Source organism: Typha latifolia, chromosome 1, assembly GCF_019914945.1.
Source record: "Typha latifolia isolate L0001 chromosome 1, TyphaL0001v2, whole genome shotgun sequence".
NCBI classification, from domain to species: domain Eukaryota; kingdom Viridiplantae; phylum Streptophyta; class Magnoliopsida; order Poales; family Typhaceae; genus Typha; species Typha latifolia.
In genome coordinates, this window is record NC_133086.1 from 3,159,713 (window position 1) to 3,182,227 (window position 22,515).

Genomic DNA, 22,515 nt, shown 5'->3' on the forward strand with positions numbered 1-22,515 from the left:
GAGGACAAGAGAATGTGGTGGAGGCGAAAGATTAAAAAAAATGATAGAGAAATAGAGAGATGATAATATTTTAGTTATTTAGTTAATATTAATTAATCAAAATAACGTCATAATAAAATATAGGAAAAATAAGGAGTTGAGGAGTTACAAAATATTAAAATACGATGTGTGAATTATAAAATATATAATATAAATAATATACTGATAAATAGCATCACAAATAATTATGTCATATCAAAAATATTATTCACTAAATAAATATACTCTAATCCTTTTTCTTAATTCAAAATATAAATTTGTATATTATAAAATAATAATTAAACATTATAATAATTCTATTTTAAAATGTAAGTATATATTATAGTGAAGAAAATAAAAGAAAGTGGAAGGGTTTTCTTATTTCAGTATGTCACTTGTTTAGAATAAAGTGAGGTTTATCTGGAATAAGCTCTTACTCTGGTTTTTGGAAGTTGTTTAGAATAACTCTATTGGGCTTGCAGGTGATTCTTCGTGTCTGATTTATTCCTTATATTGGCCACCACTTTGTGAGATGTTGTGAGACATTGTCTTTAGATGAGTCTTAACTTTTAGGAACTATGGGATAATGGATTATGATAACATGAAAGAGAGGATCGATAGAATAAATCAAAAGCCCGGATAAGAACTTTTATCACTACGATCGTTAGGCAATTTATGGAAGCTGAACCCGCTCTCTGAACCTTACTAATAAATATACCAATACTATGAATCTTTAACCAACAACTCTTTTTTTAAGATGAATACAAACGGGAACGGCTCATTGACTTTTTTTTGTCTCTCAAATATAGGCGTCAATAATATGTGGATTGAGTTGAATTCACTTCTTGAGTCATGGACTATAATTATAAATAATATCAATATTTTAATTCATAAATTTTATAACTGTAAAGTTGAACACTGCCACTGGGTTGCCGATTGATTTGCTAACTTGTAGATGATTCACTGTACACATTTCTTATGTCAATTATTTTCAAAAGCTGTTATTAAAACCGATGAATGGAGAAGCGCTTTTAATTATTCTTTTTACATGAGCAAGATCCAACTACAGCTTTCCGCGGCATAGAGAGAGCTTCTTTGGTGGCTCCGACCTCGTAGCCTTCTTCGATCGCGCCGATTTCCCGATAAACGAAGAGAACTCCTTCCAAGATGCTTCAATCCGAGGCCTTTCTCGTTTGTCACGATGATGCCTCTTATCTCAAGTTTCCTGCTAGATATTTATATCGATTTCAAGTCCCGAAACGGATCGGAAAACCGTCGATCGATTCATCTCTCGTTCCCATCGGTGTTGTCTGCGAATTTGGGCGTCGAGTTCTCTTTTTGCGAGGAAAGCTAGGTTAGAATTGGTTTCTTGTGTAATTCTCGTTTTTTATGGCCGATTAATCGATATAAAGATTGCTCCTCTTTTATGTTTCTCTTCCTTTACCCCCTGTTTCGCGTGGTGGTTTTGTATTATTGATTCGAAATATCAAAATTTACTTGCTAACTAGGGCGCATGTTTTTCCTAAGAAAAGTTATTTTTTGTAAATTTATCTTCTTTTGTGGTTTTCTAAAGTGAGATGTCGGATTATAATATCAAGACTATATGATGATCAATAAGAGTCGTATATCATGCTAATGTCAGCTGCTTGTCCATTTGGATTCATTCGAACAGGATAAACTTATTTCTATCTGTTTTGTTGTCTTTATATGGGTTAATTCTAAGAGAAGGGCATGCATGCCTGCATTCATGCTTGTTTGGGTTCTCCAGGAGCCTATACATAGATATTGTTATGTGTTTGATGAGTTATGATAAGTGTGTCTAAATTTTTATATTGCTATCTAAACATAATTTTGGTTCATAGTCTGCTGTCTTTATAAATTATAAGAGCAACATTTTATTAATTCAACTGAAGGGCCAATACTTTTAGACTTTCTTTGCACTATTGATAGGTATAATCTCATGTTGCAGCAACACTAAACTGACTCCAAAATCAATACTTGTTTATGATGTAAGCATGCTAATGGTTCCTTTTATAATGCTAGGAGGGATAATTTAACTGGAGATAAGGGATGGCTGAGATAGATACGAAGCCATTTGAATCAGTACAAGCTTCGTTATCTTTATTTGAGCAGAAAACTGGTCAGAACAAATGCAGCTCATTTAGCAAAGCGGTAATATGTTAGAGATCTATGCCTTGAAGCATAAATTAGAGTAGAAGAGCCTAAGGACCATATAATTTAAATTTCTTACCTGATATTTTTTACCTCAATTAATAGGAAGTGAAGGAGAAGAAGCTAGACATCTTATTGAAGGAACTGGCAGATTGCAAACTGCAGCTCCAAGTAAAAGAATCATCAGAAATGCAGGCCATTATAGAGCTTGAAGTCTATCGTAATACAATTGAGGAATTGTCAACCCAGCTGAAGAATGCCGCAGCTGAGAGGGACAAGTATGCGGCGGAATACTTGGAAGCTCAACACTACAAAGCTAAACTTGAATATGATAGACAGATATTGGAAAGTGAGAGCCAAAAGGACTACCTATGTATTGTGGATGAGTGCAAGACTTTGAAAGAGGAGCTGATTCTTATGAAAACTGAACTTACTGCTGCCAAGGAATCAAACTATACTGCACTGAAACAAGTTGGGTCGATGAAAAGGGAAAAGAAGAAAACCAAGGAGCTTGTCATATATATCTCGGAGCTCAATGAAGCCATTCTTTCGTCTAGCTTGAAAGCTATTGAAGCAGAAGAAAAGAGGTCCGCTTTTTTTCAAGGGATGGAAGCAGAACTACAGGTTGCCTCTGAGGCAGTGATCCAGTTCCATGAGAAATTACATATGATGAAAAGACAGTTGGATATAATAGATGGTTTGGAGAATGAGGTATTGGACAAAATGATACAAGTAGACTATTATCAATCAGAACTAAAGCAAGTGAAAGGATTTTACGCATCGTCTCTAAGAATTGCTTCCGATGTCATCGATAATTTGGCCCAACTTCATTTGGAGATCGAAATGAAGGAAAAAGAAAATTGTGAGCAAGCAGCACACATTGTCACTTTGAAAGATGATGTTAGAAGAATGAAGGAAGAACTACAAAGCGCAAGAGAGAAAATAACTGATTTGAATTCCCAAATTGAAGTACTTACAAGTAAAATACAGGACATGAGTGATGAGGTGTCTGAGACCATGAAAAGAGAGCTAGAATTGCAAGTCGAAATTGCAACACTGAAATCTGAACTACACAAAAGCAGGGCTAGAATTCCAGCTGCTGAGGCAGCAGAAGCAAGATATATGAGTTCTCAGGCTGGTTTGTATCTTACTGTGCAGCAACTAGCGGTGGAAGCCGAGATAGCCAAGAACGAAACCCAAAGACTGAAACTTTTAAGAAACGATACTGAGGCTGAGGTGGAGATTGCTGGTGGGGAACCCATAATAAATGGTGAAGGAATAGACCTGGTTTCTGGTTCAACCAGTTCCTGTTCTGTTATCAAAATATCTAGAGAAGAGTATGAATCATTAATTCAGAAGTCAGAAAAGACTGATGAAGTAATATACTTACCATACGAAGATGAACGCGAGTTACTTGGAAATAAAATGGAGGTTGATAAGTTAAAGGAAGAGCTAGAAGCTGCTAATGCTGAAATTAGTGAGTTGAGAATCTATCTAGAAGCAATAACAAGGAGAGCTGAATTGGCTGAGAAAGCTAAAGCTGCAATTGAAGACCAACTAAGGAAATGGAGAAAGGAGGAGCAAATGCAAAGAAGAGCTAATTCAGCATCTCAACCACCGGGCAGTAACTCGGGCGGTTCTAGTCTTACTCCATATGCAGAAAGAAGTGATTCAGTTGGTGGTAGGAAGTCTTTCAATTATGTACCTCTAGGTAAGATTCTCAATATGAAATTTTAGTCATATTTGTTGTCTGAATATCCAATATGAAATTGTAGTCATATTTATTGTCTGGAATATCCAAGTTCCTTGGACCAACTGAAATTGTTTCTTTTTTCAATGACATGCTTCCAGTGTATGAACTTGTGCATGAATTGCAAGTTATGTCCAAAATTCTAACTTTGACACATAAAAGTATTCATGTAAAGTTGGTCAAATCTTCTTATGATCTCCTATCCAATGAATGGGATGCTAAGCACCCCCAATTGCAAGAAACTGGCTACCAAGCCATTCAAAACAATAAAGAGCCTGTCAAGAGCTTCCACGTAAAAGACTGCAGGATATTTCCTGCAACCGGCTACCGAACCAGCAGAGGATCTACTCCAGACAAAGGCTTATCCAGATCAGAATGGAGATGGGCTAGATTCGTGTCAGCATATCATTCGGACGGTCCTGATTAACTCACAAAAGGCGCCAGTTGTATGATCAACCGTCAGCATCTCTTGGGTACAGAAATTCCATCTCATCGTTTGCACTAAGATCTGAGTTTTGACTATTGTAAATCTGCAACCAAATAATAGACCAAATTATATAATATTAATTGCGTTTTGATTTAATATAATTTATACACGCATATAAAAATCGTTATATAGTTTTATGTACGTGCAGATAGAAAAAACATTAATAATATATAAATAACATTTTGATTCACATTTTCTATACATACATTTAATTTGCTTCTGGTACCTAAACATTTATCGAAGTTAGCAGTTTTTATTAAACTAAATTGCTATATCTGATGGTGATTTTCTCAGACTACAAGTCACATACACATAGTCATGTAAATAAATTTATAGTAACTTTTAGTATCAAAAACTCCAAACGTTCAAAACGACGGCCAACAACCGATCAACCACGGCCACCGGCTAAAAAATATTCCACGTGGAACCTTTCAAGGGTGCCACCTTTCACATCATAACTTGGTCTCATGTCACAAAGACGAAAAGGATCCCATCCATGTTGGATAACGCTCTTGTGGTCTAGCTTTGAAGAGTCTACTCATATAACTCCTCCTCTTTCTATCCCACCATCCTCCTCCGCAAACCACCGAAGCTAAAAAGCCGACGCAGAGATCAAACAATGGAGGCCTCCTGTTTCTCTACCTCTAAATCCTTCAACAAAATCTCACCCAACTTCCCCTCCGCCTCCCCCGCTAAGAAAAGACTCAACCAAATCTCCTGTGAGTGATTAGAAGTTACAAACTCCCTCTATAGCTTTTTTATGGTTAATACTTCTCTCTTTTTCTCTCTCTGCGCTGATCTTTTCCAGTGACTACGTCCAATAATTACCAGGTTGCAGCCTACAATCTCAGTCACCGGACTGGCGATCCTTCCGAGCGAGGCTCGTCGCCGGCGAGCAAGCGTCGGTCCTCTCAACTCCGGCCCCGCCATCTGCGCCGGATAGATGGGCTCACCCTGTATACGAACCTGAGAAGGGATGCCTCCTAATAGCGACAGAGAAGCTTGATGGAGTTCACATATTCGAACGCACAGTGATCCTCCTCCTCTCCACAGGCCCATTGGGCCCAACCGGGCTCATCCTAAACAGGCCGTCGTTGATGTCCATCAAGGAGACCCGGTCCACGGATCTCGACGTCGACGGCACGTTCTCGGGCCGTCCGTTGTTCTTCGGCGGGCCATTGGAGGAGGGCCTTTTCTTAGTGGGCCCACGAGGGGTTGAGGAGGAGGAGGAGGGGAAGGACAAGGTTGGGAAGAGTGGGGTGTTTGAGGAGGTGATGAAGGGTTTGTATTATGGGACTAAAGAGAGCGTGGGGTGTGCTGCTGAGATGGTTAAGAGGGATTTGGTTGGCGTGGGGGAGTTTAGATTCTTTGATGGGTACTGTGGGTGGGAAATGGGTCAGCTGAGGGAGGAGATATGGGCCGGGCTGTGGAAGATGGCGGCCTGCAGCCCAAGCGTTATCGGGCTCGCCGCCGGCGGTGGCGGTAAGCTGTGGGGAGAGATCTCGGGCCTCGTTGGCGGAAAAAAAGTGTGGTGAATATAACAGACCATCGATCGATCGATAACAGTTTAAGCTTTTACAGCAATAATATGATGAATCAAAAATTTTACTTGTTTCATATAATTATATATATTAAGAATCACAGTCACAGTGGAGTTGAATCATATGAAATGCTATGGTAGTGTCTTTAATTGATCCCCCCACCACCACCATCCTCTTATATGATAATGGTGAGCAGCGATGTCAGAAAAGAGCTGCAAGTCTCCTGTTTCATGCAATAAGAGCACAATAGTAGTAGATTGCCATCCTATTTATAAGCCCTAGTTTCCTTTCACAACAATGGAGCTTGACATATATGTCATGATCTCCATGGGACTCTATGTACCAAAAGGAATTATAAATAGGGCTTCTATGTTGGGCCATGCAATCAATGGACAAATGTACTGTGGACTACTATATGACCACAATTTACAATTAATCACAAAGCTAACCCACCTAACAAATATTTATTAAGCAGCAGACCTAATCTTTGGACACTTGAATTAATTAATAGGAAATGTTGAGGGATTAGAACAAGTACTTTCATAGTAGATTCTAATCCAAGGTTTTGAGTGGAGAGAGGGCACATGGGTCATGCCATTCCTAGAACTGTTACAAGGAACAAGTAGGCCCCATTGTCTTGCCTAAAACCTTGTACCATGAGGGAGAAGTAATAATAACTTTTTAAACTCATTTTTATAGGAACAAAAAAAAAAGAAGGAAGCATCTTTGTTGTGTAAAGTTGCTGTGATTGGTCAGAGATATCATTCAAAATGTTGTTGATGAATAAAATGTATTAGACGAGCAACACCTCAAAAAGAGGTTTTTTTTGTTTTTTAAAATTATTTTCGTTGGTGTGTAGCGAATCAAGGTCTGCCAAGTGCCCGCTAAATGCACCAAATTCTTGCATCCCTGCTAAGTTTGTGAATCCTTACAAGCTTCCAAGTACCAACAAAGGAATATATCGTATTGGAAGGGAGAAAAAGAAATCAAATGGAGTTGGAGAGAGAAGATTGGATGTTGACAACTTTCCTGTCACCGCGGAGATCGAATCTCCCAATCTCATGACGATCTCCACGCCCTTGATGCGCACCCATGACCCATTACATCTCCATTACTGCTCCTTAGTCTCATATTTATTGCTGTTTTCGTCTCTATCTTTTCTACTTTTGCTTACTACGAGCACTGCAACCCGTACTAGTTTGGCTTCTGCCGGCGCTCGGACAATTTGTTTGCTGGTTTCCTTTTGTTTTGGATGCAGCAGCTCTGGATGATGGAGAGGGGAGTTGGGTCGGGGTAAATTTTCTTCTCTGTGCTCATCTTGCTTGTCTATGTTGTTTATGGATTTGGGTGTGTTTGTCTTGTAATATTTGGAGTAAAGATGTGATTTTGGTTGTTGGGTGTCTCCTTTTTTTCCTTTTTTCACTTGTTTAATTTATTAGACTTTCTTACTTTGTGGATTGTTATACTTTGTTCTATTGAAGTTTCATGGGTTGATGCCCACTTTATTGCTGCTGCTTTGTTGTTTGAGGCGTGAGATCTTTTTCTTTGACCCTTCGTTATACGGTTATTTTATTCGATCTGTTCAGCTTCTCGATTAAGGTTTAAGAAATCAAAGTATACCACTTATTATTAGAATCGCGTGTTGGTGAAATGTCACTTTAGAGTTGATATGTAACTTTATCTTACGATTCGAATGATCAGAACTCCTCTTCTCCTACACAAGAAGATACTTTTAGTGGTTGTTCATCTACTATTTCCTCACCGCTTCTAAGTTCTTCTTAGTCTTCTGAACGGGGAAGAATGAGTTAAATTGTCTTTTTTATCATCTCGGAACCCCATTTTGATCTGTTCTTCAATATCTAGAATAATGCCTCCATCTCTTGCTTGAAATGCAAGGAGATCTTCGCTGGTTTCTTGCGAAGACTAAATCTAATTATGCTTTTCTGTTGACCTGCTTCCAAGTTTGTCAAGTTTGATCTATGTTGTCAATCAGTTCAACTTTTGGGATTTTCTGTTGAGGATGTTTAATCAATTCCTTTTATACTAGTCCAAATGTATGAGTTCCAAACTTGATATTGTGACACTCCATTTTGACTGTTCTTCCAGACTTGCAGTGTTGTTAGGGTTCAAAGTGTGATTCGTAATTAATAGTGATGCAATTAACATGGAAATTGAATGCAGGGCTTACATTTCAGTTATGCAATTCAAAGTTCCAAAGTTATTTTAACCTACTTATGAAGTATTTGACTAATTACATTTAGTCTACTTTTCTTTGACATTATTGTTTATTTAACCCTTACTTGATTATTAGAATGAGTAAACAACATTCAGATTTAATGATTTTAACTTTTAGATGGTTTGATGACAACAAACATATGGCCATCTGCAGTTACACTGACTAAATCTTAAAGTCTCGATAGCCTGTGTAGTTTAACTGATTTATGCTCATCTATATCTGGACGCGGCGGCATGCACATTAATACATGTTCTATTATTAATCTTGCAGTATTTTTATGCTAAACTTCTATGCCCATGCATGATGGCATTTTTGGCATGCATTTCCTGATGGCAGGTTCTTTTGAGATACGAGAGTTGAGAAGCACAATTCTGTGGCCTCTTGGGATGGATTTTATGACATTCGCTCTTGGGATGGATTTTATGACATTTCCAAGCGAATGATATAGCAGCTGGTCCTGGCCATTGACTCCCTTATTATCAGGTTGTCCTATGGGGTTCTTGTGCTTCTAGGTTAGCTGTAGCTAGTTTATTATCTTTTATCTCCTTCTTGTTAATAATTGATCATTGTAATATTACTGTCTTGGGTTGTTCAATTGCTTCCTTCTCACTATTTCTGTTATTATACTTACTCTCTCTAACTACTTACTACATGTTTTTTTTTTCTTGGATCACAGGAATGGCAACCAAAGTGGATTGTGAAAGCTACTTCTCAGTGTTTCATCCAATGAGGGATCTAAATGAGAACATGAGTAATAATTGGTCTCTTTACTATGAGGATAAAACATTTGATGGACAGGTGTACCACGATCGTGAACTAAGGCCAACAAATGGATATTCAGGTTATCATAAGGAAATGTTGAGGAAAACAATGCTTGAGCATGAAGCTATATTCAGGAGACAGGTAAAAACACATTTCTCAGTTGAGATTTTCATCACGTATAATAGATAATATTGTAATACAAATTTTAGTAAATGAAAATTTCTTTTTATTTTTTGATAATAAATTAATTCGATTGGAGCATCTGATCGCTAGAGAAACTTGGGGCCACTGAATGATTATATGGTCACTGGTTGTTAATCCAGATTTTCAACAATATATTCTTGTTCTATAATTCAGGTGTACGAACTCCATCGTCTTTACAAAATACAAAGGGACCTGATGGATGAGCTTATCGGGAAGCAGCTGGGCAGATCTGTACCAGCTTGTACATATCAGACAAGTATGTTTTCATCTCAATTGCCAGCTTATAATTTTGACATGCAGAATATTCTTTGTTTAGTTGTAGCGAGTACATCTTACAATGTTGCAGCAATGACAGGTACTGATGAGAAGAGGACACCATTAAACTTTCTGAAGCAAGAGAACCTACAATGCAGCTCAGTTCGAAATGAAGCTAGGGGATCTCTAAATGATGACAGAATGTTCAATTGTAATAGCAATAAGATCCCAAAGAAAATGTTTGACCTTCATCTTCCTGCTGATGTATATATTGAATGTGAGGATGCAGATAAAACAGAAAATGGTACTGTCAGCACGTCGCTGAGTAGGTCCCCTGATCCTCTCAACATTATTTGTAGTGAGCCTGAAAAGGCCGTGCAATTGACTCTTGCCACTGGTGAAAATTCTAGTTCTAGACAAGGCAGTTTACAATCAGATAAGTGTCCAAGACATTATCTGTCCATCCACAGGTTGGCAGATCTAAATGAACCTTCTGAAGATTTGCATGGTGAAATACCAGAAATATCATATTTTTCTCATTTTGATGTAATAAAAACCCATAGTGCCGAAACTGGAGGGCCGCTAGAAATAAAGCCAAACAAATGTCTACTGCACATGGATTTCTTTACAGCCAGAGAGAGAGATGAACTAACTAGCACAAAACTTTCACATCGAGATAAGCAGAAAGTAAAACAGAAAGGGTCACTCTTATATAATGATGCATGTAAGATTTCTGTTGCTATTTTTGGTAATATTTGTGAGTCATCTTTAAGTTGATATCGTTGTCTTATCAAAGTTGATCTGATTTTTAATGTCGGTTGCGTTATCATGTTCATCTTGCCAGTGTTTTAATTTGAAATCAGGAAATCTCTTGACCAGTGACATAATTGCTTGTTGATTATAATTTTTGAGCATGGTTCATGCTTTTTTCTGTTAGTTGCTGAGCAGTTCTATTTTGAAAGCACATCAGATATCTGTCTTTAACTATCTCCTGGTGGACCAATAATTTCTCTCTCAACAATTCCATCTGTCCATTTCCTTCTCTGTATCTACATATAAATTATAAATTCTTGATACTAGAATTCATCTGCGGATATTCCTTCTCTGGATCTTCATTTCAGGTGCTGGTGCCTTGTTATCATTGAAATTTTGGAATATGTTATATATCAGTAAATAATTTGACTCGGTTAACCATGGCTGCCCCTTATTATCAGTGATTTATGTACAATTTGCCTCTAAAGGGTACTTTCTTCTCAGGATTGACATGCAACCATGGTAAAAAGAAAATGATGGTTTGGGTAAAGAAGGAAAAATGATATTATATTGAGTAGATGAATTTCCGAAGGGCTTGGGAATAAATTATTGCTGTTGTTTGGATGCTTAGGAATACTGTGAAGCAGTTGTAAGCCAGTAAGTCTTATTTAATTGAACATGGTGGAACAAGTACACTCTACCAAACTTTTTCTTAGTACTTATTTGTGCTTGATTCTTAGCAGAATGGTTTGGATGGAAGGTATGTATTTAAGTAATTTAACTATTTACACTGTACTAAGAACAGAAATTTTCCTGGACATTTTAATTTAGCAATGAGTTCTGTTGAGAGAAGAATATAAAAAATCGGTCCTCTTTTAAAATTATTATCTTCTATTTGGCTGGTTAACTTAAGTTGCGGGACTCATGTCTTGATGCGATTGCTTTCTTGGAGCTGCTGTAGGTCAGTTCATATATAACCTGTCACAGCATATTAAGAACTTTACCATTAGATTATCCAATATCCAACTTTATTCAGTCTCTTTCACATTATAGTATGTTGTACTGTACAGTGTTATTGTTAGTCCCTTTCTTGCTCTTATTTTTAATTTGAAGTCTGCTAATCGATTATGCTTGTAGTGTTGATACACTTTATCCACTGCTACCTCTACAGGCCAAAGTCAAGCTGTGGGTGACTTAAGTTCTGCTCTCTCCAGTGAGAAAACTCCATTGTCATTTGAACCAATACAACTGAAGCTCAAGAAATCCCATGGAATTTATTTAGATGATCTGGAGAAAACAGATACGCGTCTTATGGAGAGAGAAACTAAATTGGTCGAAATGTCAGGAAGAAGTCCACAACTTGTTAAGTCAGTTTTACATTCAGAAGTGCCAGCTCATAAATTGACGGATCACCTTACTGCTTCGGCACCGATTTCATCTCAGAGAAAGCGAGTGAATAGCATAAGTCACATACCAATTGCAGTTCAGGCACTTCCATGCTTTGAGAGATCTGCACTAATAAAGGCACAAGGCAAGAGGACAAGAGCAATTATTCAGAACTCTGGCACTGCTTGTGAAGAGCTACAGATGAATGACAGTGTTAGGTTTGACAGGCAATCTGGAAACAAGTCCTGTCCAAATGGTCAGAATTTGGAATCCAATTCTTCGATGCATTTAAGGTATCCACCATTCACCCTTGAGAAGCAAGAAATCAGTATGAAATGTAATGCTTCGATAAATGAGAACTCTGGAAATCTTGACATGCAGAAGCACTTAAAGAATTCAAAATGCACAGATTTGCAGTTTATGAATGGTGTTAATTGGAATCAACATGTTTCAAATGAACCCCGAAATGGCTTCATTACGCTACTGGGTGATTTGGGGAAATATGCTGAAGCATCAAAAGGATTGCACTTACCGAGAACAAATCCAGTATCCACTGAATCTGTTGGCAAAAATGAACTTGCTTCTCATATGAGTGTGGGCTTCCCAGAGAACAATCAACCGTTGATGTCAAACTATGATAACTTGGTTCCGAATGCAAGAAAAGAAGATAGGACAAAAGGTTCATCCTTATCTGTTCGGCAGCTTTCCCTATCCTCTTTGCATGTCAAGGACAGCATTGTAGAAAGGAGTGGAACATCTGTTGAACCTAATGGAGCATTTCTTGGATTTCCTTTTCAAAGAGATCACGGCTTGCATTCATTTTTATATCAGGAACAATATTTAGCTGGTGATACAAAGTCCAGTGGAAGAGGAAAAAATGCTAAAGCCACTAATGTAGCTTTTTGGAATGATATAAATTTGAACTCCATGGTGCCAATGGATGAAAATGATCCAATTTGTGGAGATGAGAACTCTCCATCATCACATTCACTACTGTGTATTACCCCAGAAGTCTATGGCATTGACCTAGAAGCACCAGCTGATGGATGGAAAGAAGATAGAATATTCTCGCGGAGTGAGATCATGGGGAAAATGCGTAATAAAACCATCGATGTATCTTTAAACACAAAATATGGCTTAGGAGACTCTGGATTTTCTCATGATACAACTCTTAGAGTAGCAGCAGAATCTATTGTTTCCTTGTCCTTGGATGCTTGCAGCCAAGCAGATGATATCACCTGCAGTTCACTGGTCCCATCATCATGCGTTTCCTTGCAGTGGTTCGCTGAGGTTGCCACATCAAATGCAGAGAATATTGGGGTACCAAAATTTGGAGGTGGTGATGGATTGGAACCTTTATACGACAATGGATTGGATCTTTTTGAGGCGATGACGTTGAATCTAGAAGAAATGAAGGCAGATGAATACATGTGCAAACATAGGGAGCAGGAGAATTGGAAAGATGCAGATAGTCACAGTGCTGCATTGCTTCTAACCATGTCTCGGAGGGGCAAATTGAGGAAAAGAAGGCAGCGTAAGGATTTCCAGAAAGATATCCTGCCAGGCCTTGCAACACTGTCAAGGCATGAAGTGAATGAGGATCTTCAAAGTCTTGGAGGGCTGATGAGAGAATCAGGCAAGTCTTGGCAGAAAGCATCAGCAATGCGGGGGAGGGGGCGAAATAAGTCCAGTTGTCAAACAAGGGGGAGGCGGCGACCAAGAAGTTTGGCTGTCACTGTGTCCGAGATACTTGTTAGTCCACCAGCACCACAGCCTACTCATACTGAAACAGAGATCACTGAAAGGAGCATCATGTTGTGGGGAAGGACAACTAGGCGATGCAGTAGGCAGAGAAACCAAGTTGGTAATTTCTCTGCTACTCAAATTTAGATGTTAGATATCTGTACTCTGTGATAACTACTTTAAAGAGGTTGATAAGTATAGCAGTTTTCTCAGTATATTACAAGTTGAATTAAGGTGCTGTAAATGTTGCTTGGGCTTAATTTGCCCTCTACCATGTGTTTTGAGTTAAAATCTTCTACAGGTCACAATGATAGATATTTACTGTTTCTTGAGATTGACCACAGAGCTATTATTTTCAGAGAATTGTTTAACTATTTCTAACCACTTATTCTGGATATCACCAGAGTTAAACATACAGGGCAAGAGGATTGCCACTTACAGATCCTGAATATATCAAATAAAAGGACATGTCCTCTGTGATCAGGAGCTTTTGTAATTTAATTATATTTAATTTTTTAATTTAATATATAAAATTAAGTGTGTATATTTTCTATACTTGATATATGTTTTGTTATAATGAAATGCATATAATTTATATTTTATGATGCATACTAGAGTTTATTATACAAATAAAAAAATAAATATAATTAAGTAAAAACTACTCGGCGATTAATCTATTGCTATATATATGAGTAAATTAAATAGTGACCAACATAAAAACAAAAGAGCATCTGTTTCATGTTGGATTCCATCAATTTATTTATTTATTTTTAAAAATCCATGGTATGTTTTAATCTTCCAGTATACCATATAAAAAATGATCCTTTTGTAAGTTTTTCAAACATTATCTAATCTATATTAAGGATATATCACAATTTATGCAGACATTTTTGAAAAGATAGGATAAGTTGGCAAATAAGTCCATTTTTATCAAATTGCGATCGACGATAAATACATTTCTTATTTTGAAAATATGAGTTTTGATTTATTTTTTTCAATTTTTTTAAGTTTGAAAAGTGGCAGGTGCTCAGATATTGTATTATATTAGATTTGAAATCCCATCGAGCTCCTCCTTATCATATATGGGAGGATGGAGTACGATCACCGCTTACCCTCCTCCCCTCCTCCTCCCGTGAAACCAAAGCACCAAACCCTCCACTCACCCATCTGCTTCTCGTCCTGCTTCCGCTCCCCCGCCGACGTCGTCGAGGGCGGTGACCGCACCCCATCGTCGGCGACCTCGCTGATCCGATCACCCTCCGCGTGGCTTCGTTGCAAGCCTCACGATCTGCCGGAGCTGCGGTGCCGGAGCTCCAAATCCGGAGGCCGCCACCACCGCCGGCGTCACTCCTCTGAGTTCGGGTACGACCCGCTAAGCTACGCCCTCAACTTTGACGAGGGTGACGGCGCCGCACCTGCTGAAGATCTCCGGCACCGCAGCTTCTCCTCTCGGCTTCCGGCGTCTCCCCCGACCGCCGTTGTGGTGGTGTTCGAGAAGCCTAGGGGAAAGGAGGCGCCGGTGTGATTCTTACCTGCTTTCGACTCGGGATGTTTTCTTTCTGGTCTCTGACCTTGTTGGGTTCGAAAAGTTTGGATTATGATTTGTTCGTTTCGATTAGTTTGTTTTTATGAAGGTGAATAATTGGAGAGAATTAGGGTTTGCTTTCTCTCTCTGTGGATTTCCTCGCATTTGTTGTTTTAATGGAAGGAGGTAACTTTTCAAGTGAAATGTGCTCTTTTGGTGCAATTCTTATTTCAACTACTACAATTCTTGTTTAAACTAGCAAGGGGAGATTATAATGTGGTTCCCTGAATTAGTAAGCCATGTTACCAATATCTCAATACGTGAGCAATTTGGATTTTGGCAAGTGCATTTGATGACCATTACAATCTATCCAAGTTAACCATCTGAATTATATGTTGGAGAGAAATCAGAGCCCAGGGAGCTGTGCAGAAATGACGCTATAGAGCCCTACAAAAATTGTCAACCTGCATATCGCCTGTTACTTTGGCCATGCGTATATCTGAAAGATCATTAACAGAAATGTCCTTGAAATTGAACAGTTGTTGGGTATTCTAGAGCTGGCCATTTGTGTGGAAGTTCTTTGGTTGTGTTTTATGCTTTATGGATGAGCTATTATATTCAGTTGGAAGAGTTTTTTGGGGGGATCAGGATGTTGACTCTGGCAAACAATCTAATAGCTTCCTTAAGGTTGGTCTAAATGTGGTAATGTTTGCTAGTTTTTTGTCATTTGGTTGTACCATAGACAAGAATTTGAGGGGATCATAGATAAGGGCTAACCAAGTGATGCTGGTGAGCTTGTTTCAGTCAGTAGGAAATAAGAAAGCACTCAGAGTTTGTCTTTTCAGATGTTATTCTGAGTATTGTCAACATGTTGTGATAAGTGTGATGGCAAGGATTCGGCACTTCCATGTTGAAGCAAATGGAGAGAACTGTATTCTTCACAGAATGCCATGATTGCTCTGAGTAGTTCTGAAGCAAGACAGATATTTCTATCTTATGCGACGAGAAGAGATCCTTTTGCTGCATTGAATCATTTTGACAGATGTGCTTTCAAAAATTCCACAATGTATGATCTCTAGTTACCTCCAAAGCAACACAACGAACAATGCAACCAAATTGTTCATTGTTGTGGCTGGAGCAGGCGCAGAAAAACTACGAAGCTCTGCCAAATTTATCCTCAGAATTTCTGATCTAACAGATACAAGAAAAGGTATAGATCTTCCAGTTGCGGAAAGCTAGATGCCAGTATATGTATTCAGTAGTACCGTAGGACGTCAGCTTAGAGAGTATCATCTCATTTGTATTGCCTATTGCTGATTAATATGTTTGGATATATATATATATCTTGTTCTTTGTCAAATGTGGCAGGTGAAGTTTGCTGGCTGAAAATGGAAACACCAAGTATGATCTGAGGCTCCAACTGATGAGACTTAGGTTAGTTAGCAGAAGTTTATTGTGCCTGTTAATTGCTTTTATCCTTAGATGAATATATATGTTAGATTAATCATTTTAACTATAATTTTGTATGCAACACCGGTTAAAGGTGGTTCTGCAGATGGAAAGGATCTTGTGTTGACCGTCATGTCTGCAATGGGTGAAGAGCAGATCTATGCATTGAAGAGGATGTTGAAGCCATTTCATACTTCCTGAGAAGATCTATGGATAATAGCTATAATACATTGATCAGTCTTGTATTGGGTTTTGCCGTGGCAACAAAGAGCGATGACTGCATGCTGGGCTAATAAATTCAACTGGCATTTTACGTTACTCAAGTTTGAGCTTCTGTGCTCATGACTGTGAACAACCTTTTACTATTTGGTGCTTGTGCCAAGTAATCTCTCATCTCTCATCTATAATGCTACTCTGAACGACTAGCTTTTCACATTTTATAGTGACCTGCCTATAGAGAAACAATCCATTTAAGATGGTTTCCTTGATCAAACGAGATGCTTGCTAAACTATGTGGGTTTATGATAATTTTTGTTGCTTTAGTTAACATGCCCCGTAGGAATCTTTTCTTTTATTGTCTGTTTTAGCTTCCATATACTCTTGTAATATCTCATCAGGTTGTTCTCTTCTCAGAAATGTATAGGTTGTAGGCTTGCAGCAGGTGTTTTATGCTAATTTGAATGCATAATTGGTAATTGACTGCAGAGTGGAGAGAAGAAAACAAAACTAAAAGGTGATAGTGCAGCCAAGTTCGTCTTTAATATATTCCAAATAAGCAATTTGAATACATTTAGTGCAGCTGGGCAATTGCCAGTCAGAAACTTCGAGGAGGAGAATTTTTAACTGAATTAAAGTAGCTTCTTCTTTTCTTCTCCTCTTTTTTTTTGTGCGGCATGATAAGACCTTTCTTATGATACTATCTAAACAGATTGACTAATTCCCTTTGAAGATATAAGTTTAAAATGGTTTACTATTTCTAATGGATTTTTACATAATTACCATCGAAAATATTTAAAACATCATAATTGTCGCTACATCTTTCAAAATTTTATAAATGCACAGATCTAAAAAAAAGAGAGACTATTTTAACTTACATAAATTATTAAAAATAGTTTAAAAGTTATCTAACATTATATCAAGTACTACACTAAAATGAAATATATTTTATTTGATCTGAGATAAAAATCGTTGATAAATATTTTGCACTCTAAACTTAATTTTTACTATTATTATTTTATATGTATTTATTAACTTTGATACTAATTTATTTAAAAATTAACTATCATGGTAGTTCCGAACGAGCGTCAAGAATTAAGCTATTTTGACAATCCCAATTATATAAAAATCCATCCCTATTTGTAAACCCATCCTATAGAAAAATCCTACAAATTTGCTATGCTATGTCTGGATCTTATTTAATATTTATTAATTTTATTTTCCTCCTAACATCGCTGTTATGTTTGCCTTCGTGCCTTGCGTTCCCGGTCCCGCCACGAATGGAACTGGCCTTCAAGTTCAAGTTCAAGTTCAATCCCTGCACGTCATCCCCCTCCTCCTCGTCATCCAAACATCTCCTATCCGTTCGTTCGATCCGCGACAGCAAATCCAGTCCCTCCATCTAAACACGCGCCAAGCTACGAGGTGATGGTGATGCCCCGCATGACGATGACGCCTCGATTTCCCGCAAAAATTACAAGCTAAGAGGAAGACAGAGGACTCTCGAATGTCGATCGAGATGGTGTTGGATTTTTAAGCATATCGATCGGTTGGAATTGGTGTTATACCCCGCGTCGATGGCTCTGTTGCGGAAGCTCTTTTCGCGGAAGCCGCTCGATGGGCTCTTCGAGCTCTCCGATAGGGTGCACGGTAAAGTTCTTTTGGCTCTTAAAATGCTTTCAAACCGGTATCGATTGCTAAATTTGATGATAGTAAATATGAATGATCGTAAGGCGATAAGGTATCACCTCCGCTTTCTTGATTAATTTGTTCCAATGAGTTGAATCAGGCCGATAATCTTCTTCTTTTAGATAACATCTATAAGTATTTCCTAATGGGTTTCCAACCTTGGTTTGCTTGCTTGCAGTGTTCAATTGTTGCTTATCTACAGAAATTTTAGGAGAAGAAGAGCACAGGGACTACATGGTCAGAGCCTTCGCCCAGCTAAAAGACCACTTTCCAGATGCCTCTTTCATGGTGATCAACACAATGGAAGGGGATAAGAGAAGTCAAGATTTGGGCATTTTGTCCGAGTTCAACGTGACGGTCATGGATTATCCGCGGCAATACCACCGCTTTCCAATCCTTCCTCTGGAGGTGATTATCCATGACTTCCTGCGGCCGTGTGAGAGGTGGCTGTCATTTGACGGCCAACGGAGTCGGTTGCTAATGCACTGCGAGACCGGGGGTTGGCCTTCGCTTGCCTTCATGCTTGCTGCTCTGCTCCTTTACAGGAAACAGCATACTGTGGAGCAACGGACGTTGGAGATGGTGTATAAGCATGCATCAAAGGAGCTTCTCCATCTCTTCTTCCCTTTGAATCCACAACCTACTCAGCAGAGATATTTAGACTATATTAGTAAGCTAGGCAGTGGTGCAAATTGGCCTTCAGAAGATGCATCTTTTATCTTGGATTGTTTGATACTGAGAGCTATTCCAAATTTTGATGGTGAAGGGGGATGTAGGCCGATGATCCGCATACATGGTCGCGACCCGCTAGCCCCGAGTAACAAAGCTTTGAAGGTTCTTTTCGCGACGCCAAAGACTAAGAAGAACCTAAAGCACTACAGCCAGGTATTGCTTACTGCCATTGTTTTCAAAAAGCTTTTGTTTGTTTGATGCACTGGGTTGTCATTCATTGTGATGTTAATGCAGGCAGGGAGTATAGTGATGAAAATTGACACCTATTGCCATATTCAAGGAGATGTGATCATTGAGTGCCTCCATGTAGATCATGATCTGGAGGGTGAGGAGAGGATGTTCAGATTCATGTTCAACACTGCGTTTGTTCGATCTAACCTCTTGACACTTGCCCGTGATGAAATTGATGTTGCATGGAGATGCAAACACCAGTTTCCAGAGGATTTCAAAGCTGAGGTAGTTACCTGCTCCCATTACAAAGTCGTAATAGTTTGTAATGTCTCACTGAATTGAGAGGAGATTCATGCTTGAACCAGGTGTTCCTTTCGGAGTTCGACGCCGTTGAATCCAACACAATTGCAGAAGCATTAGTTGATCAGACTGAGGAGAAAAAAGATCACATTTCTGCAGTAAATATAGAAGTATTAGCCGATCAAAACATTGTGAACGAGAAGCAGGACAATGCTTCCACAGACACCACTACAGAAATATTAGCTGAACACATTGAAAACAAGAAGCAGGATCATATCTCCACAGAAAGAACAGATGAGTTCTTCGACGCCGAAGAGCTTTCAAATCACTCAGATGGATTGGATAGTAGAAGAGACCCAGAAACTCAAACATTTCCAATCGAAATGCCACCTGGTGATGATCAAAATCTTGAATCAGATATCCATGTGGTTGAAGAATCAAGCAATCATCAGACAGTAACTGAGGTACCAGAACAAACACCCAGAAGACCTTTTCCCCATTCAAAGAAGCAGACTACCTTCATGCCCCAAATTCCAGTCATATCAAAGAGGAAGATCAGCAAGCATGAACCTGTTACAGATCACACAAGATTACAAACAAAAGGGAAGGCAGTGCTTGGGAAGGTCCAAACAAACAGAGCCAATGATAGAGGTAGTGAAGTCGGTCAAGCAAAAAAGACTCCTCTAACTTCTAACAGAGTAAGACCTCCAGCTTCCAAGCTGCAACCGCCATCATCTGATGCCTCTTGTGTGCCTCAACCTCCAACTCCATCACCTCCTACATCCCCAACTAGACTTGGAGGAACACCCACCAATCCCAGATCATCCACTCCTCTCAAGCTACACGGGATAACCAAGAAACTCGCACCTACCCCTCTACCTATATCTCCAAGAACATCAACGAAAGCCCCTCCGGTCCTTGCACCGCCTCCATCGAGGCTACGTGTTTCTCCCTCCATGTCTTCCACTCCAACTATAAAAGGAAGATCACTCCCACCTCCCGTATTGCCACCAACTCCTAAGTTCTCTTCAAATGCATCGAAGCCCGGTCGTGCGGCGACGCCAGTGCGGGGAGGGGCTGCAGCGCCGCCGCCGTCTCCTGGAGTACGCACAGAGGCATCCATGCGATCACCGGTCGTTCGACTACGTGGTAGTAGCGACACCACAACGACGACTTCTCCCTTGAGAGCTCGGAGAAGTGATCTTGCAACAACATCACATAGTAAACCAACTCCTCCTCCTCCTCCTCCACAAGTTGGCGCCAAAAGTTCACGGTCAAGTGGTTTAAATGGACAAAAAGGGCCCAACACTCGTCTAGTAAGATCGGGCTTATGATGTCTAGAATTCAAGACTGTTCATTCCATTCATTGCTCTTCATGTTCGTCTACCTTACATAGAATTTTTTTCCTGCTCATGTTCTCTGTTTTAAAAATGCGTGCAAGTTCATTGGATTCCCAAGTGTAGGAAGGAATATTGCATCAACATGATCGACATACGTGAAATGCTTCTCGGGAGTTTTATCTTGGATTCTAGTCCTGCTACCTGGCCTTATGCAATCCATACATGTTCTTTTCATTCCAATCCCGAGGACAACCAAAAGGGGGAAATGGCTGTGATGACTGAGGACGCCATGCCTCTCTTTAATATAATACGCAATTATATAGCAAAAAGGAGCTCCCTTTTTTCAACTTTTAGACATGGATTTTGATTGCCCTGACCTCCTATCTCGTGAGCATACATCGACAGCGAGCAGTGGGAATTCTGCACGCCCTCCTTTCTTTACCCTTCTTCTTACAACGGGGTGGACCACGCAGTCCTTTTCGTGCTCCCGTAGATAGAAAAATAGGACCCTGCTATGATGCCATGAGTAAGGATGGATAAGCTCTTGTCCTCCCTCTTGTCGCTCGATTGGTTCGCTTTTTCCATAATTTGTGCCGACTTTATCTTTTTCAGAAGAGACCACTGTCGCAATTTGTCGTTCTTCATCAATTATCGTCCTTTGTTTGGCTTATAATTTTAATTTTGTTCCAGATCAATTTGCTTGGTTACGGAATAAGTTCAAGTATTTTCCGAGCTGCTACTTATGGTTCAATTGAATTTAGGAGAATTATAATTTATTCTTTTGTGGTTTTGTTCATTATCAAGCTGTAACGGCTAGTTAATCAGCAATTATGTGATAAAAGACTTAATTTATTCCTAACAAATCATAGTTTAATTTTTTTTAAATATATGGATAAATGGTCATGACTTATGAGAATTAAGTGCTTAAATTTAAAGTACAATAAGATAAATTAAAATTAAGCTATACTACATAAGATTAACTATAATTTGCCCTTAAGTTTATCATATTATCATAATTTGAGGGAAAAAAATTATATATGAGTCGATATCAAATTGGGTTTAAAGCAAGTTTGCAATTCCCAACTCTATTTTTGCCATTTTAGCTTTCATTAATCCTAACTTTGAGATGATCTTAGAGAACCGATTAGCAAGGATTTAAGATGCAGAGCTTTGAGATATAGGGATACAAATCATAGAAGTGCCCTATGTAAAACTTATTGTCCCTCACATGCATGAAGCTACTAGCTCAGGTAGCATCATCACATGAAATGCATGTTTCCAATTTTCCATAGCTAGATATATTTTAGCTATAGGAACTAATCATGGGTCCTGTACATCAAGCCTTCAATAAATATTGTATAAGTTTTTCAATAAATTTAATAATATCAATTATATTTTCAAAAATAAATATTATAAATAAATAAATAAATATATATATATATAATTTAAAATTTGATCAGTATTATTTTAAACGTGTTAGAAATTTTTATTTGATTATGTACAATTTTATCTTTAATAATTACTTTTAAATTTCAACAGTAAATTAGTTGGATATGATAAAAAATAATTATAAGAGGGCAAAATGATTATAATAAAATTTTAGAGAGTAAAATAAATTTAGGCCTAATTACAAGAATAACTTTTTTTTTTATATGATCATGTTTGATGACATTTGTGATGATGTTATATATCACTATCATTTACTAATAAGGATGGGCACATGCATCATGCATGCATGCATGTACAAAGTCTAGGTTTGGTGTACACTTGGGTTGTCCCCCCACCC

The 22,515-nt window shown here is 38.5% G+C and overlaps 5 protein-coding genes across 9 annotated transcripts; all 5 read left to right on the plus strand.

The window, feature by feature from the left end:
- The first annotated feature begins 1,055 nt into the window (after nucleotides 1-1,055).
- Nucleotides 1,056-4,045, plus strand: LOC140781337 (uncharacterized). The gene is made up of 3 exons (XM_073127280.1): nucleotides 1,056-1,372; nucleotides 2,062-2,190; nucleotides 2,296-4,045. Exons 2-3 carry the CDS (start codon nucleotides 2,089-2,091, stop codon nucleotides 3,925-3,927), a joined length of 1,734 nt encoding a protein of 577 aa, XP_072983381.1. The 5' UTR covers nucleotides 1,056-1,372; nucleotides 2,062-2,088; the 3' UTR covers nucleotides 3,928-4,045.
- A 926-nt stretch (nucleotides 4,046-4,971) lies between these two features.
- Nucleotides 4,972-6,097, plus strand: LOC140796312 (uncharacterized). The gene is made up of 2 exons (XM_073149292.1): nucleotides 4,972-5,146; nucleotides 5,259-6,097. The coding sequence occupies exons 1-2, from the start codon at nucleotides 5,047-5,049 to the stop codon at nucleotides 5,960-5,962; spliced, it is 804 nt and encodes a 267-aa protein (XP_073005393.1). The 5' UTR covers nucleotides 4,972-5,046; the 3' UTR covers nucleotides 5,963-6,097.
- Nucleotides 6,098-6,726: 629 nt separating this feature from the next.
- Nucleotides 6,727-13,639, plus strand: LOC140780307 (uncharacterized). 5 transcript variants are annotated; one of them, XM_073125753.1, is made up of 6 exons: nucleotides 6,727-7,261; nucleotides 8,541-8,716; nucleotides 8,881-9,107; nucleotides 9,324-9,426; nucleotides 9,517-10,149; nucleotides 11,350-13,639. In XM_073125753.1, the coding sequence occupies exons 3-6, from the start codon at nucleotides 8,883-8,885 to the stop codon at nucleotides 13,452-13,454; spliced, it is 3,066 nt and encodes a 1,021-aa protein (XP_072981854.1). In that variant the 5' UTR covers nucleotides 6,727-7,261; nucleotides 8,541-8,716; nucleotides 8,881-8,882; the 3' UTR covers nucleotides 13,455-13,639. The 5 variants fall into 5 exon arrangements, with proteins under 5 accessions (XP_072981854.1, XP_072981852.1, XP_072981856.1 ...); XM_073125751.1 differs by having other exon boundaries at nucleotides 6,729-7,261; nucleotides 8,541-8,687; XM_073125755.1 differs by having other exon boundaries at nucleotides 6,730-7,261; nucleotides 8,541-8,687; nucleotides 9,517-9,750.
- A 758-nt stretch (nucleotides 13,640-14,397) lies between these two features.
- On the plus strand, nucleotides 14,398-14,832 carry LOC140797871 (uncharacterized). Its single transcript, XM_073151560.1, has one exon. It carries the CDS (start codon nucleotides 14,398-14,400, stop codon nucleotides 14,830-14,832), a length of 435 nt encoding a protein of 144 aa, XP_073007661.1.
- On the plus strand, nucleotides 14,833-20,885 carry LOC140780421 (uncharacterized). The gene is made up of 6 exons (XM_073125973.1): nucleotides 14,833-16,042; nucleotides 16,201-16,266; nucleotides 16,376-18,147; nucleotides 18,365-19,071; nucleotides 19,153-19,374; nucleotides 19,455-20,885. The coding sequence occupies exons 3-6, from the start codon at nucleotides 18,075-18,077 to the stop codon at nucleotides 20,721-20,723; spliced, it is 2,271 nt and encodes a 756-aa protein (XP_072982074.1). The 5' UTR covers nucleotides 14,833-16,042; nucleotides 16,201-16,266; nucleotides 16,376-18,074; the 3' UTR covers nucleotides 20,724-20,885.
- The last annotated feature ends 1,630 nt before the right edge of the window (nucleotides 20,886-22,515 follow it).

Coding starts and splice junctions, on each gene's coding strand:
- LOC140797871 (XM_073151560.1), top strand. CDS start 14,398: ATGGAGTACGATCACCGCTTACCCTCCTCCCCTCCTCCTCCCGTGAAA.
- LOC140781337 (XM_073127280.1), top strand. CDS start 2,089: ATGGCTGAGATAGATACGAAGCCATTTGAATCAGTACAAGCTTCGTTA. Junction 2,191..2,295: donor GCAGCTCATTTAGCAAAGCG/GTAATATGTTAG, acceptor CTCAATTAATAG/GAAGTGAAGGAGAAGAAGCT.
- LOC140796312 (XM_073149292.1), top strand. CDS start 5,047: ATGGAGGCCTCCTGTTTCTCTACCTCTAAATCCTTCAACAAAATCTCA. Junction 5,147..5,258: donor AAGACTCAACCAAATCTCCT/GTGAGTGATTAG, acceptor AATAATTACCAG/GTTGCAGCCTACAATCTCAG.
- LOC140780421 (XM_073125973.1), top strand. CDS start 18,075: ATGGCTCTGTTGCGGAAGCTCTTTTCGCGGAAGCCGCTCGATGGGCTC. Junction 18,148..18,364: donor GCTCTCCGATAGGGTGCACG/GTAAAGTTCTTT, acceptor GCTTGCTTGCAG/TGTTCAATTGTTGCTTATCT. Junction 19,072..19,152: donor ACCTAAAGCACTACAGCCAG/GTATTGCTTACT, acceptor ATGTTAATGCAG/GCAGGGAGTATAGTGATGAA.
- LOC140780307 (XM_073125753.1), top strand. CDS start 8,883: ATGGCAACCAAAGTGGATTGTGAAAGCTACTTCTCAGTGTTTCATCCA. Junction 9,108..9,323: donor AAGCTATATTCAGGAGACAG/GTAAAAACACAT, acceptor TCTATAATTCAG/GTGTACGAACTCCATCGTCT. Junction 9,427..9,516: donor AGCTTGTACATATCAGACAA/GTATGTTTTCAT, acceptor ACAATGTTGCAG/CAATGACAGGTACTGATGAG.